Source organism: Lonchura striata, chromosome 5 (assembly GCF_046129695.1).
Source record: "Lonchura striata isolate bLonStr1 chromosome 5, bLonStr1.mat, whole genome shotgun sequence".
NCBI classification, from domain to species: domain Eukaryota; kingdom Metazoa; phylum Chordata; class Aves; order Passeriformes; family Estrildidae; genus Lonchura; species Lonchura striata.
Window position 1 is genome coordinate 62,628,898 of NC_134607.1, and position 12,293 is coordinate 62,641,190.

General features: G+C 36.5%; 1 protein-coding gene across 3 annotated transcripts in view; it reads left to right on the forward strand.

The window, feature by feature from the left end:
- The window catches only part of CD36 (CD36 molecule (CD36 blood group)), a 29,767-nt gene that overhangs the window by 15,667 nt on the left and 1,807 nt on the right, over window positions 1–12,293 (forward strand). For all 3 annotated transcript variants that reach the window (XM_021528833.2, XM_021528832.2, XM_021528834.2), the window contains exons 3-13: window positions 153–313; window positions 2,302–2,446; window positions 3,586–3,768; window positions 3,899–3,990; window positions 4,424–4,470; window positions 6,731–6,800; window positions 8,417–8,604; window positions 9,422–9,540; window positions 10,811–10,884; window positions 11,620–11,674; window positions 11,880–12,044. In XM_021528833.2, coding sequence (XP_021384508.1) covers window positions 153–313; window positions 2,302–2,446; window positions 3,586–3,768; window positions 3,899–3,990; window positions 4,424–4,470; window positions 6,731–6,800; window positions 8,417–8,604; window positions 9,422–9,540; window positions 10,811–10,884; window positions 11,620–11,674; window positions 11,880–12,044 — 1,299 coding nt within the window. The remainder of the gene's footprint in view (window positions 1–152; window positions 314–2,301; window positions 2,447–3,585; window positions 3,769–3,898; window positions 3,991–4,423; window positions 4,471–6,730; window positions 6,801–8,416; window positions 8,605–9,421; window positions 9,541–10,810; window positions 10,885–11,619; window positions 11,675–11,879; window positions 12,045–12,293) is intronic.

Below are 12,293 nucleotides of genomic sequence, written 5' to 3' on the forward strand. Positions count from 1 at the left end.
TGAGTTGTGCATCTCATACTGATGATGAAAAGGTGGTTTTTGCCTGTTTGCTTTGAAATCTTTAACAATCACCTAAAAAGTAAACGCAACTTCTCACTTGTTTCTTTTGTGGATAATTTTAACTTTGATTTTTTTTTTTTTTTTACTTTTAGGAAGCTGTCATTGTCAATGGTACCACTGCTTTTAAAAATTGGCTTGTGCCAGGAAGCTCAGTTTACAGGGAATTTTGGATTTTTCATGTGTTAAATCCTTCAGAGGTTATGGAGGATGGGGCTCAACCAAAACTTGAACAAAGAGGACCTTACACATACAGGTAAGAAAAGACCCTTTAATATGTGACATCATATCTGCTGAGGTAAAATTTATTTTTGAAATTCCAGCATCATACTTCAGTTAGACATGAGAAGAATGCCTAAATTGTGGCTACACACAGCAATCCCAAACATTTTCTGAATTGTGTCTAATATAAGGAAATCAAAATAGAGATATGTAACAGGATGTGAAGCTGCTTGCTCTTGAGAAACATAATAATTCATTAACCACAATATCACAGAGATGGTTGTATTACTTCCTGTTCAGTTTTCACCAGCTTTATAATAGGAGAAAATGTGCCAGATGCCCCAAAGCCAAGAGATTATCTTGTCATCCATGCATCACTAATGACTTATTTTAATAATGTGATTTGGTTTTGTTTTTTTCTCCTTTATGACTTTTTTAATCAATAGTTTTTCTTTTTTTCAAGTTTTGCTTGGAAAAGCATTCCTTTTTCTGAGTGGACTAGCTAGGACATAGGTGCAGGAAGGTTTTATTATTTATTTAATGTTAAATGTGATGTTGACATAGGATTAGATGTTGCTTCCTGAGTTATTAAGCCAAATATTTGCAATCACTGGCACCCTTGTTAGGAAATTGCTTGCCTATGATGATATGATATTTCTTTCTTGATAACTTTAGGGATGTATATTATATTCACAAGGTAGTTTTCCATTTCAGCCAAAGTGCCTTTATGCCTAGATACTTATTTCTCAATGGAAAGAGGTAACTTTTGTTTCACAGAGTACCTGGGAAGACAGAGGAAAGGTTTACATAGGAATGAGGAAAAGGACAGTTAAAAAATACTGCAGGAGGTGAATTCCCACCAAACAGAAACACTTTACTCTGGTGCTGATGATGATGCCTTTTTTTCTCAGGGACAAATCTCTCAGCTGTAAGCCTAAATAAGACTAAGTAAGAAATGACTATAAAATGAAGGCTCTTTTCACTGCTGCACTCAAGCCTTCCTAGGATATTTGGTCTACCTGTGTAACTGTGACATTGGGTCTCTCTCTCTCTCTCAATAACCCTTTAAATAGTTAATAATTTATTACAGAGTAGAGCAACTTGAAACCACATTAATTAGAAAAAGAAATTCTCCCAGCTTTCAGGTAGATGCTCTACACATTAGGCCAATAATTAAAATTACATATATACAAACCAATTTTGGGAAGCCAATATCCAGGTGCTCTTCAGATAAGACCCACCTGCACTGGCTACATCTATACCATGGGGAAATGTTCCGTGTACCTTTTGCATCCCCCTACACTCATGCTGGAAGGTCTGATCCTGAAGTGCCCTGAAAATCCCTTCTGGGATGGAGCTGTGATAAGTTCTCTGGACCTGCAGCATAGACTGCTGTTTGATCCCTGCTGGCTGCTGTCCCCACAGAGGGGTCAGCAAGAGGGTGGGACTGGAGCTAAAGCTAGAACTGCAGCAGAAATTTGTACCTTAGAGATATGCTGACAGGGCATGACTGGCAGAACATCAGTGGGACTGAAATATTGCTTATAAACCTCTACATGCATATTAAATATTATCAAAGTAACATTATGGGTTTGACCTGTTTCATTGCAACACGTCTATCAGATTAAATACCTGAGGTTTTATGTCTGTGTCACTCCCTTCTAATTACATGCAGCCATGAGACAGCTTATGAAATGTGACAAATCATAATTCATTTAAAAAATATATTAAAAAATATAAGGTCCATTAATGACATAAAAATGCAAAGGAAATACTTGCTTTCACTTTAGTATCAAGAAGGGCTATTCAGTTTATCAATAAGGAATTATTTCCAAAAGAACAATATTTGCAGAAAACGGAATTTTTACATGAAAAGTTTATAAACCTCTTAGTGTTTACAAAGTGTTCAACATTCATTTTACTAAAATGTTTATCAACTTTTCAAAAACCTTCAGTCAGGTATGGTTATTTCTCAAAAGTTAAAGATTAAAAACATTCTCTGTTTGTGTTTTGTATTTTCAGGGTGAGATATTTACCCAAAGAAAATGTCACGGAAGGAGAGAATGACACAATAACCTACATGTTGCCAAATTCTGCTAATTTTGAACCTGCTATGTCTGTTGGGACAGAAGATGACACCCTGACCATCCTCAATCTTGCTGTTGTGGTAAGTAAAGAAAAAAAGCCAAAGTATCCAGATAGAAATATTGAGGGAATAGGGGAGAAGTTCACAGAATCATGGAATGGTTTAGGTTGGAAGGAACCTCAAAGATCATCTAGTTCCAGCCCTCCTGTCATGGGCAAGGACACCTTTCACCACAGTGTGTAAAAAGCTCAGAAAACATCCTCCTAGTCAATTTGAACATGGGAATAAATCAAGAGTTTGTGGATGGGTTCCCTTTGTGTGTGAACATGAATGTACGTGTTCATGTACAGCATGAACAGTGCAGGGTGGATTTGCCATGCATTTTCCATAATTCCCTCAGTTCTGCTTGGCAGGGGATGCTGCATTGATTCCCACACCCAGTGTCTGCATGGCCTCACCATACAGAGCCTGGGCCATGTGGTATAATCCTGGAGCTCTCCTGTCCTACTGAGCATTAGTTATTCAAATAAGAACACAAGGATCTTCACCTAGAGTAGTACTACAGCCTTTTTAGTCCAGGTGTTTTTTCCTTATCACAAGCTGAGAACGCTTGCCTTTGACCAATATTTACAGTTTTCACACTTATATTCAGTCCTGGTTGTGTTGCACCAACTTTCCGGTGTGTGCATGAGTGCTCAGGATTGCTGTGAGAAGGTGTCTGCAAGGGGCAGAGTATGAAGATTGTTGGTGCAAATACAAAATAGAACCATACCAGCAGTCACAGAATCACAGAAGAGCCCATGCTGGAAGGCACTTCAGAAGATCATCTGATCATAGCTTTTGCAGCTGTTCAGAAGCCCATCTGGCCATGGTCCTGGGCAACTGGCTTTCAATGGTCCTGCTTGAGCAGGGGTTGGACCAGACAGGTTGGACCAGAGCCTCCAGGGCTCCCTGCAAGCTTCAGCTGTTCTGTCATCTGTGACTAGGGCTGATCTAGTGAACTCATGTAATCAGTCAAGAAAAATGTTCTGCTTTTGTGTAACTTATGGCCAGTAATTGTTTTGTTAAGAAGTGTCAGTTTTATGTAGAAACTTAACTTCAAGGGAGTTGTAAATATGGGAACTGGCTTTGGCAGACATTTCTTGGAGTCAGACTCTGTGATTTTAATTCAAAGCACATGCAGAATTTTATACTAAACACTGATTTTATTGCCATTGTAGGCTGTACCTTCTGTGTACCCAAGCACTCTAATGCAATCAGTCATAAACACTTGGGTGAAATCATCCAAAGCAGCCATACTGCAGAACAGAACAGTCAAAGAAATACTGTGGGGATACACAGATCCCTTCTTAGACAGCATCCCCTTCCCTAACGTGAAGTCATTTGTGGGAGTCTTCTACCCGGTAAGTGAAACCAATGAGGAGGTAATGCCTTCAGTTATTATTCTGTGAATAAAGCTGCTCTGAGGAAGAAAATGCTATAAATTTGTTCAATATTTCTAACTGTTATTCCTTTTTGTTGCATCTGTTACAGTATAATGGGACAAGTGATGGACCTTACAGTGTGTATACTGGGGCAGAAGATATTACAAAAACAGCAGTTATTGAAAGCTATAAAAATAAAAGGTATCATAACATTGTAGAGTAAAAAAAAAATATTCATTTTCAAGGTATGACTTAAAACTTGATTCACTAGGAGCTATAGATAAATGGGAAAAAAACTTCAGTGATTCAAAGGAAACAGGATCAAGCCTTGGTCTTAGCAAAATCATCACTTTCTTTCAGAGATCAATAGTTCTCTTAGGAGCTTGGGCTTAAGACAGTTATTGATTCTTTGATACAAGTATTTACTTCTGTTTTGCATTCTTAAGTAGATAGATTTCTTTTAACCTCTTCTAATGGATCCTGTAATTTATCTGAATTAAAGAATATCTCTATCCTTTGCCTTTGCTAAAGGGTCAGGACATCCAGGAACAGTTTTATTTGGTAATACAGGCAATCAAAGTACTTACATGGTAGAATTTACTTCATGCAGCATGACTTTTTTTTTACCTTACAGGACTCTTTCATACTGGAAAGGTCACTGTGATATGGTTAATGGTACAGGTGAGCCTAATAAAGCTTTTTAAAATTTCAACACTTTTCTTGATATTTCAAGGGAATAATGAGATACAATATTTAAATTAACAACCCAAGGCTTTGTCAGTTCTGTATTCTGTATATTAAGTATCTATATATATGCAGTCATACTACTAATATGATATATGCGTATGTGTGTATCTATTAAAATATATGAATTATTTATTATTGCATATCATTATATATACACATGCACACAGCCTCTAGATCTAGAGTAAATATGGAAGAGAAAGAAAATTATCCAGTTCTCTTGTTATTTTCATAGAACAATATAATTAAGATTCCTTTTCTTTGCTATAGTAGTTGAAAATTATCTTGGCATTTTAATAATGCACATTCATTTACACTGGTGAAAATTTAATTAAATGCACAAGAATGGACATCCTGTTATATGAAAAGAAATTGAGGCAACAAAGAAGGAGGCTGTCAGATAACTGGCTTGCAGATGAAAAGGAATGAAGAAGAAAAGTAGTTTAGACCGGGATAAATAGACTATAGACAAATATTTTTGAATTTTCCTTGAAATGCATAGATAAACAGCTGAATTTGTTCAAGGTGATATTTTTCTTTTTGATTAGTGAAAGCGTTGCTGTGGGGACACCGCAACCTGTAGAGCTGAGGCTGGCAGGTGTCTTGGTGGAGACTTTTGTAGAAAGCTTCAGACCTCCAGTTAATGAAGGCTTTTGTGTTAGGTTGTTTTGTTTGGGTTTTTTCCCCTCCATTTTCAATTCTGCTTTACCTGGCATAGATAATTTTCCTTATAACCCAGACTGTGCAACATGATATTTTGAAGTATTTGAAATACATCACAAGAATCTGATTTTCCAAAACTCCGTGAGCCATGAAGGATTAGTTCCTTATTAAACCATGTAAGTAATTTTATAAGAAACAATATTTTCTTACATTCTAGGACTTCTCCTCTTTCTTATGGGGCCTGGCACCTTTTTTTTTTAGCCAAGGTCAGCTTTTTGTTTATTCTTCTTCTGTAATTGATGGCATAAAATATGCTGCTAACTAATTAAGTGCTGCAGTACAGTGAAAATGAGCTTTTACTTGTGAGCACAATTTACAAGGTCATTCAGTGTGGCTGCTGTATCTGGAGATGCAACAGGTTTAAAAAGTTTTGTCAGTGAGAATTCTACCTTATTTTGTAAGCTTTCACATGAAACCATAACATGTATGGTATTAGAAAATACATAGATAAAAAATATAAAACAATATCATTGTATAGGGTTTGACATGACTTCATGTTTGCCAACCTTACAAAAAAGCCAAGATTTAGAAACGGAGTATGTGTTTAGGATGATCTTGAATGTTTGAAAGAAAAGTTCTGTCAGCAGTGGGCAAGTGGCAGTATGTAATTTAGGCTTTGAGCTTTTGCCAACTGTATTCAAAGACATCACACGTTTGCAATTGTTTGGTTATGGCTGCTGCCTAGGAAACTAAACAGAAATTGTTGCAAAAACTAACAAATGTACTGGTTAAAGGTTTGTTACAACACCATAATTGGGAAAATGGCAGAGGCTCCTCTTACATAACTCTGGGTGCTTGCAATGCAGAAATACAAATCTGAGTGTCTGCACTCTTTTAGAGCAAGTGAAGCAAAGCAACACCAAATTGCTACTCCACTGACTTATTTTACATGGGGTGAGGTGTATTGTTCTCTAGAAGTGGCTTCCTCCTCTCCATTAGTTCTAGAAAGACCTCAGCTTAGAGACCCACTCGAGCAATCTCTAGTGGAAAAGGTTTAGCATTGGTTATTAAATAGTGTTGAAGTCTAAAGTTGTATTTCTTACAAGAAGAGTGTCATAACTGCAGGTGACTCAAACATCTCCAGGAAGGTTTAGATCTATAAACCTAGGTGCATAAACCTTGAAGCAGTGACAACAGGCTTTTGGCTTCATATTAAGCAGGTTTTTTTTGTTTGTTTGTGTTTTAGTTTTTTTTTATATCCTCTGTTTTACATGGCCTTGATCATGTAGCTTCAAATCTTGGGGCAAAAAAGGAAGCTGCTATATCTTGGCTTACTTTCAAAAACAAATACATGTTATCTGTGAATGCCTGTCAATGTGCAATAACTTACATAAATATTTTCCCCACAAATGACTCATATAGTTTACTTTCATCACAGCTTTGCAGGAACATAACAACTGAGTATTGACCTAGAAATTACATCATGTCTTCTAAGTAGAATTTCTTTCAAGCTCTTGTTTTATTTTATTCACAGATGGAGCATCCTTCCCACCATTTGTTAAGAAGGATCAGGTGCTACGCTTCTTCTCCGCTGACATTTGCAGGTAGGCTGCTCCTGTGTTCCACCAGGGTGTCTCTGGGTGCTCTTTGTTTGCAGAGGGCAGCTGCAGTGGCTGTGCTTGGGCTCAGGTCAACCAGGCAGCGCAACAGAAACTTTTCATCTCAAAAACGAGTAAAGTTGTGAGCTGTGCTCATGATTCAGAGCCTGATTCTACCATTTTTAGGTCAAGTAGCAAGCTAATACAATGTGCTTTATTTCAGCCAGTTACAGATGTATATTCAGGAAAATATGACATTGTGAGCTGTTAAGAGATCTTTAAAAGGCACTGAGGGCCACAGGATTCAAAGTCATGAACTTCTTCTAAGATCAGGACACAGTCTTGTTTGGTCTGAGAAGACAAGTACAGCAGGGTACAGTTAGGTCCATCATGTCTGGAAAAAATAATTTATGCAGAACAGTGTTTACTGTCATTCAATAGATACTCAAAATTGTTTTCTCACAGGATATTTTTACTTTTTTTATTTTTATGTATTTTCAAAACTAAGCCTGCTTAATACATCCTGTGCTGATGACTTTTAAGCCTGCTGCTTCTGCTGGGTTTTCCAGCATCCCCAGGTTCTCCAGTGGGATCACTGAAAGAAATGTTAAAAATTTAAAGGGCATCACAGTGTATTTACTTTGGGAGGTTAAAACCCTTTATTTATTTTGCTGCCAGGAAACAGATGCTTCCTTTTTACTAAGTTTAAAGTGGGTAATTTGCTTTGCACAATGTTTTTTTTTAAAGATCAGTGTTTTAACATGAAGTTAAAGGGATTTTTTTTTTAAGCAATTTTATCCATAAATTGGAAAACATTTCCCAATTCATAGAAAACTGAATTCTATTCAGAGGAGAAATGATAAAATTCTTTGGATTGATTGCACACACAGTTTGAGAGACCCCTCAGGCCATTTAAGTCTCACAATTCATGAACAGTAAGGGACAATAACAGTTGTCCAAAAGTCTTGCAGAAGCAGGGTCAGGAAAACTTATTCTGTCCATGTTGCAAAACCCTTCTTTTTTTTGGCTGCAATGCAAAGTGTTGGTGTCCTGGTTACATTACTGTGTAGCAACCTCTGTATCAGCTGATACTGAATTAGCAAAAAGAAGCTTAAGTAGTATTCTGATTCATATGCAACAGAATAAGGTTACATGCAAGATGCTATCTGCATCATAAAGCTTAGATTACCGTAAGGTCAGCAAAAAAATGATATCAGAGATGCTTTATACGGATAAGCATCTCTACTGTAGTCCAGAAATTTTCAAAAACTCCATTACGACTGTGGGTGTATCTATGCATAGGCAAAAGAGATCTCAATTAATTCATTAGTTTTGTCTATATTGTTTATCATTAGTATTTGAAATTTTGTCTGTTGTTTTGTGTATTGTGATGTTCACCACTGAGCTTGTATATCCTGTAGTAAAGGTGTGGAATATTCTCCATTACAGAGAAACACCCCTACACCTCTCTGAACAGTGTGGCAGGAGCCTGGACATTTTGTCCCTGTGGGGGTTGTTTCCTTTAAGAGATATGCAATTGGGAAGATCCTTCAGGAGCATTGTCACGAGTTTAGACTTTTAATCCAAAAGGCTGAGACACATTTCTCCTCTTTTGTGTTCAGATCAATCTACGCAGTTTTCCACAGCAAGCAGCTTGTGAAGGGAATCACACTGTATCGTTTCGTAGTTCCTCGGGAAGCATTTGCAGCACCAGCTGAAGTCAGAGACAATTATTGCTTCTGTACGGATCCAGAAATATCAGACAACTGCACCATAGCTGGACTCCTGGACATCAGTGCCTGCAAAGCAAGTATGGTGGTGACACAGTACTGCCAAACAAGCCATTTAACTGGGGACAAGACCCTTGTCCTGTAGCTGTGTTACTCTGATATCCAGGATGTTTTCCTGTGAATTCTTCCACAGGTTGCTTGTGAGGCCCCTCACATTTCTGCAGCCTCATTGCCCAAAATGAGGACTCAGATATTTCTTAATTGTGCACTGAAACTGCAAGAATGTGTGCAGAGAAAGGAAAGGAGGGACACTGTGTGAAGGCCAGAGGTGTTTCTGCACCTTGTGTCTGAGGCAATTCACACACACACAGTTTTGTGTATGTACACAGATAATACTGGCTTAGTGTAGTGTTGGTAAAATAAATATATACTGAGTCTGCATTTGGTGCAGAGTAAACTGTGAGAGGTCTCTTCAGGCTAAAACAAGATTATGAAGCTGGGCAGGAGCAGTGAGAGTCATGTCCTCACCTCAACATTTAAATGGGAGCACTGCCAGCCCCACAGTGTAGACACAAGACAAGCAGGATTTGTAACTCCACTTTATTTCATTATGCAAATTTTCCTCATGACAACAAATAAATCACAAAAATGCTCTAATTTTGGGGCTTTTTTTTTGGTTTGTGTTGGGGCTTTTGGGGTTTTCTTGGGTGGTGGGGCTAGACTATTAAAAATTTTATCAGGATTGTACATCTACATAGGAAAACTAAGTTGGGAAAACAATCTGTGAACATGAGTGCCAAAGCAAGGCTTAATGATTCAAAAGAGTTTGTTTTTTTTTTTTTTTTTTGTTTTGTTTTGTTTTTGTTTTTGTTTTTGTTTTTGTTTTTGTTTTAATAGAAAGACCAGTATATATCTCTCTTCCTCATTTTCTTCATGCAAGTGAATCTGTATTGCATAGTGTGGAAGGCATGAGCCCAAATGAAAAGGAGCATGAGACATATCTAGACATAGAACCTGTAAGTCCATTTAATACTTGTACCTTGGGAAACGTGCAATGTTTAAATTTAACAGTAGTAGAGTTGGCCTTTTACCAGAGGGACAAGCAGAAGATGCAATATTTTCATGCTTGCTTTTCTAAGGTCTGGTCTCAAACTGGTGTGGTTTCAGCAGGGGAAATTTAGAGCAGAACTTTATCTCATTCTGACCTTCAAAGTTTGGAAAACCTGTTTTAATTTTTACATAGTGGGAACATGGGATTGAATAGATTCTGCAAACTGTGAAGTACTTAATAGTTTTTCTATGACCTCCAGGTACTTTGAGAAAATTATATTCTATGAAACTTCTGTTTCCTCTATACTTAATTTTTAAAAAAAATTCTACAACTAGCCATTTTTTGGATAATTACTATCTCAATTGAAACTAAAAAATATAGATGAGTTTATTTCCTATTCCTAGATCTCTGAAGAGTCTGATTAAAAAAGATCTAATTTAAGTCTTTGTGACTTGAATTGTCCAGCAGACCTCACAAACAGAATTAATTTGACTTCTTAAAAATTTACCTCTATTTTTGTTTCAGTGATTCAGATCTTTAAGTGTACTTACCAAAGTTTTCTGAAAAGTATGATGAAATCAAAGATTCCAAAATTCTATTTTTCTCTAACTGTGAAAGAAAAACTAAAATTAATTATTTCTCACTAAAATTAAGCAATTTAGCTACATAACTTCAATGAGAAGAAATGAAGTTAAACCTTTGTTTCACCTTATTTGGAATAGAGAACTCAATCAGATTTTCCTAAATATTGCACAATTTTTTCAAGAATCACAGCCTTTTTTAGTGAAAGACAGAAAGTAGAAGAAAGATATGAAAAAAAGATTTGACCTTTGTATGCATCTGTTTGTTCTTATATAAAAGGTTTGTTTTCTGCCTTATGCAAATTAAATATCCTTCATTTTGAAAAAGAAAACTTAGTTGATTTTTGGTAGAAAAAAAATCTCTGAAATAGAGATTTTTTCATAACTTTATATGAAATATGACATGACTGATTTAGTAGTTTTACTTTGTCTTCAGGTTTAAATGTAAATTACAAAAGTAACTATGATAATGCCACAAAATTAGAACTTCTGTGAGAAATGAGAAATTCTCAGATACCATTCCATAAAAATTAATCCTTCAAAACATAAGGATAAAATAATCCCAAAGTGCTTTTTGACACAGTCCATTTATAGATATTGGCATAATTAAGAAATTTAAATTAATGTCTTGTTGGATTTTTTCACTGGTTTTAGGTGACTGGTTTTACATTACGATTTGCAAAAAGGCTGCAAGTAAACCTCCTTGTGAGGCCTTCAACAAGAATTGAGTAAGTTCTACTTCTTTATTTTATTTTTAAAGACTTTTTAAAGTCTTTTTAAAGTGGGCTGATTGGTCTATGAGAGCATCAGTAGAAATGTCTTGGAGAAGAAGGAATAAAAATGCTTCCCCAATGCTTGTTCAGAGTAAATCTTCCTGAGAAGGACTGTGCCCACGTATTTAAACACACGTTTGATTAAACACATTTGATTTCCCTACAGAAGCTTACAAGGCAAAATGTTCTTTAAATGTTATTAAAAAGAACGTTCTTATATAACTCAAATGGGGCCATGAGGATGAACAAAAAGACAAACTATATTTTCCGTGATAAATCCAATGAGAAAGAGAATTTATGTATTCCCTGTCACTAGACTGTTTTATCACATGGGTAAATGGGTCTCTAGTTGGGTTTTTTCCCCTCTTCATTGGTCCAAGTGTAAATGGATAAACATGACTTTGGCATCTTGTACATATGAACACCATACAGGTCTTCAAACCTCTCTGTGTCTGACTGCACAAATACAGAAGATTAGACAGGAAATTATGGTTGCCCCATATGTAAAATGGCTGTTATTAATTGCAGTTTTGGTTTAGTTTGGTTTTGTTTTTCACTACAAAAGTATATTTTAAAGGTATATCTGGAAGCCAGAAATATAATTAGAGGAGAAGAAAAATGTTTAATTTAAGAGAGTGGGCTTATGTAGCAAACTGAAAGTAACGTGCTCTACTTTTATTCTCATTTCAGACCTTTAAAAAAAGTTAAAAAACCTTATGTCTTCCCTATTCTTTGGCTAAATGAGGTTAGTATATTTTGTGTCTATTAATATTCTCTGTTTTGAACTAAACAAACAAAGAAACAAAAAAATCTACCTAGCTTTTTCATCTTGGTGCCCTGAAACTCAGCAATTAAACTTATGCTGTGATTTGCACCACACCAAGAGTATATTCAGGAAGTGAGATCTTGCATCTGTACCTTTCACGGATGTTTTTCTTCCACTGTTTCAGTCTGCTGTTATTGGGGATGAGAAAGCAGAAATGTTCAGAACCAAAATCTCCAGCCGGCTCGAGCTGCTGAGCATGCTGCAGATGGCGTTAATGATCGGAGGCTCCGTGCTGTTCCTGGCCTTCATGGGCTCCTATTTCATATGCAGGTCAAAGAAACTAAAATAAGTAAGTAAGCCCTTAACAGCTCAGTCCTCAGCAGTGACTTTTTCTCAGGGTTTCAAGAGTTCAGAGTCATTACCTATTTTGCTGTTCTTATTTATTTACGGGATGCTCTTAACTCAGGGGAGGGCATCGGGAACTACATCAGAAGAGCAACATTTTTGTTTTGTTGTGATATCTTTAAAATCGACGTTTTGTCCAAGACTGTTACACTGCTGAAAATTGTCCTCTAGCACCTTTCTGAGAGGCCACACA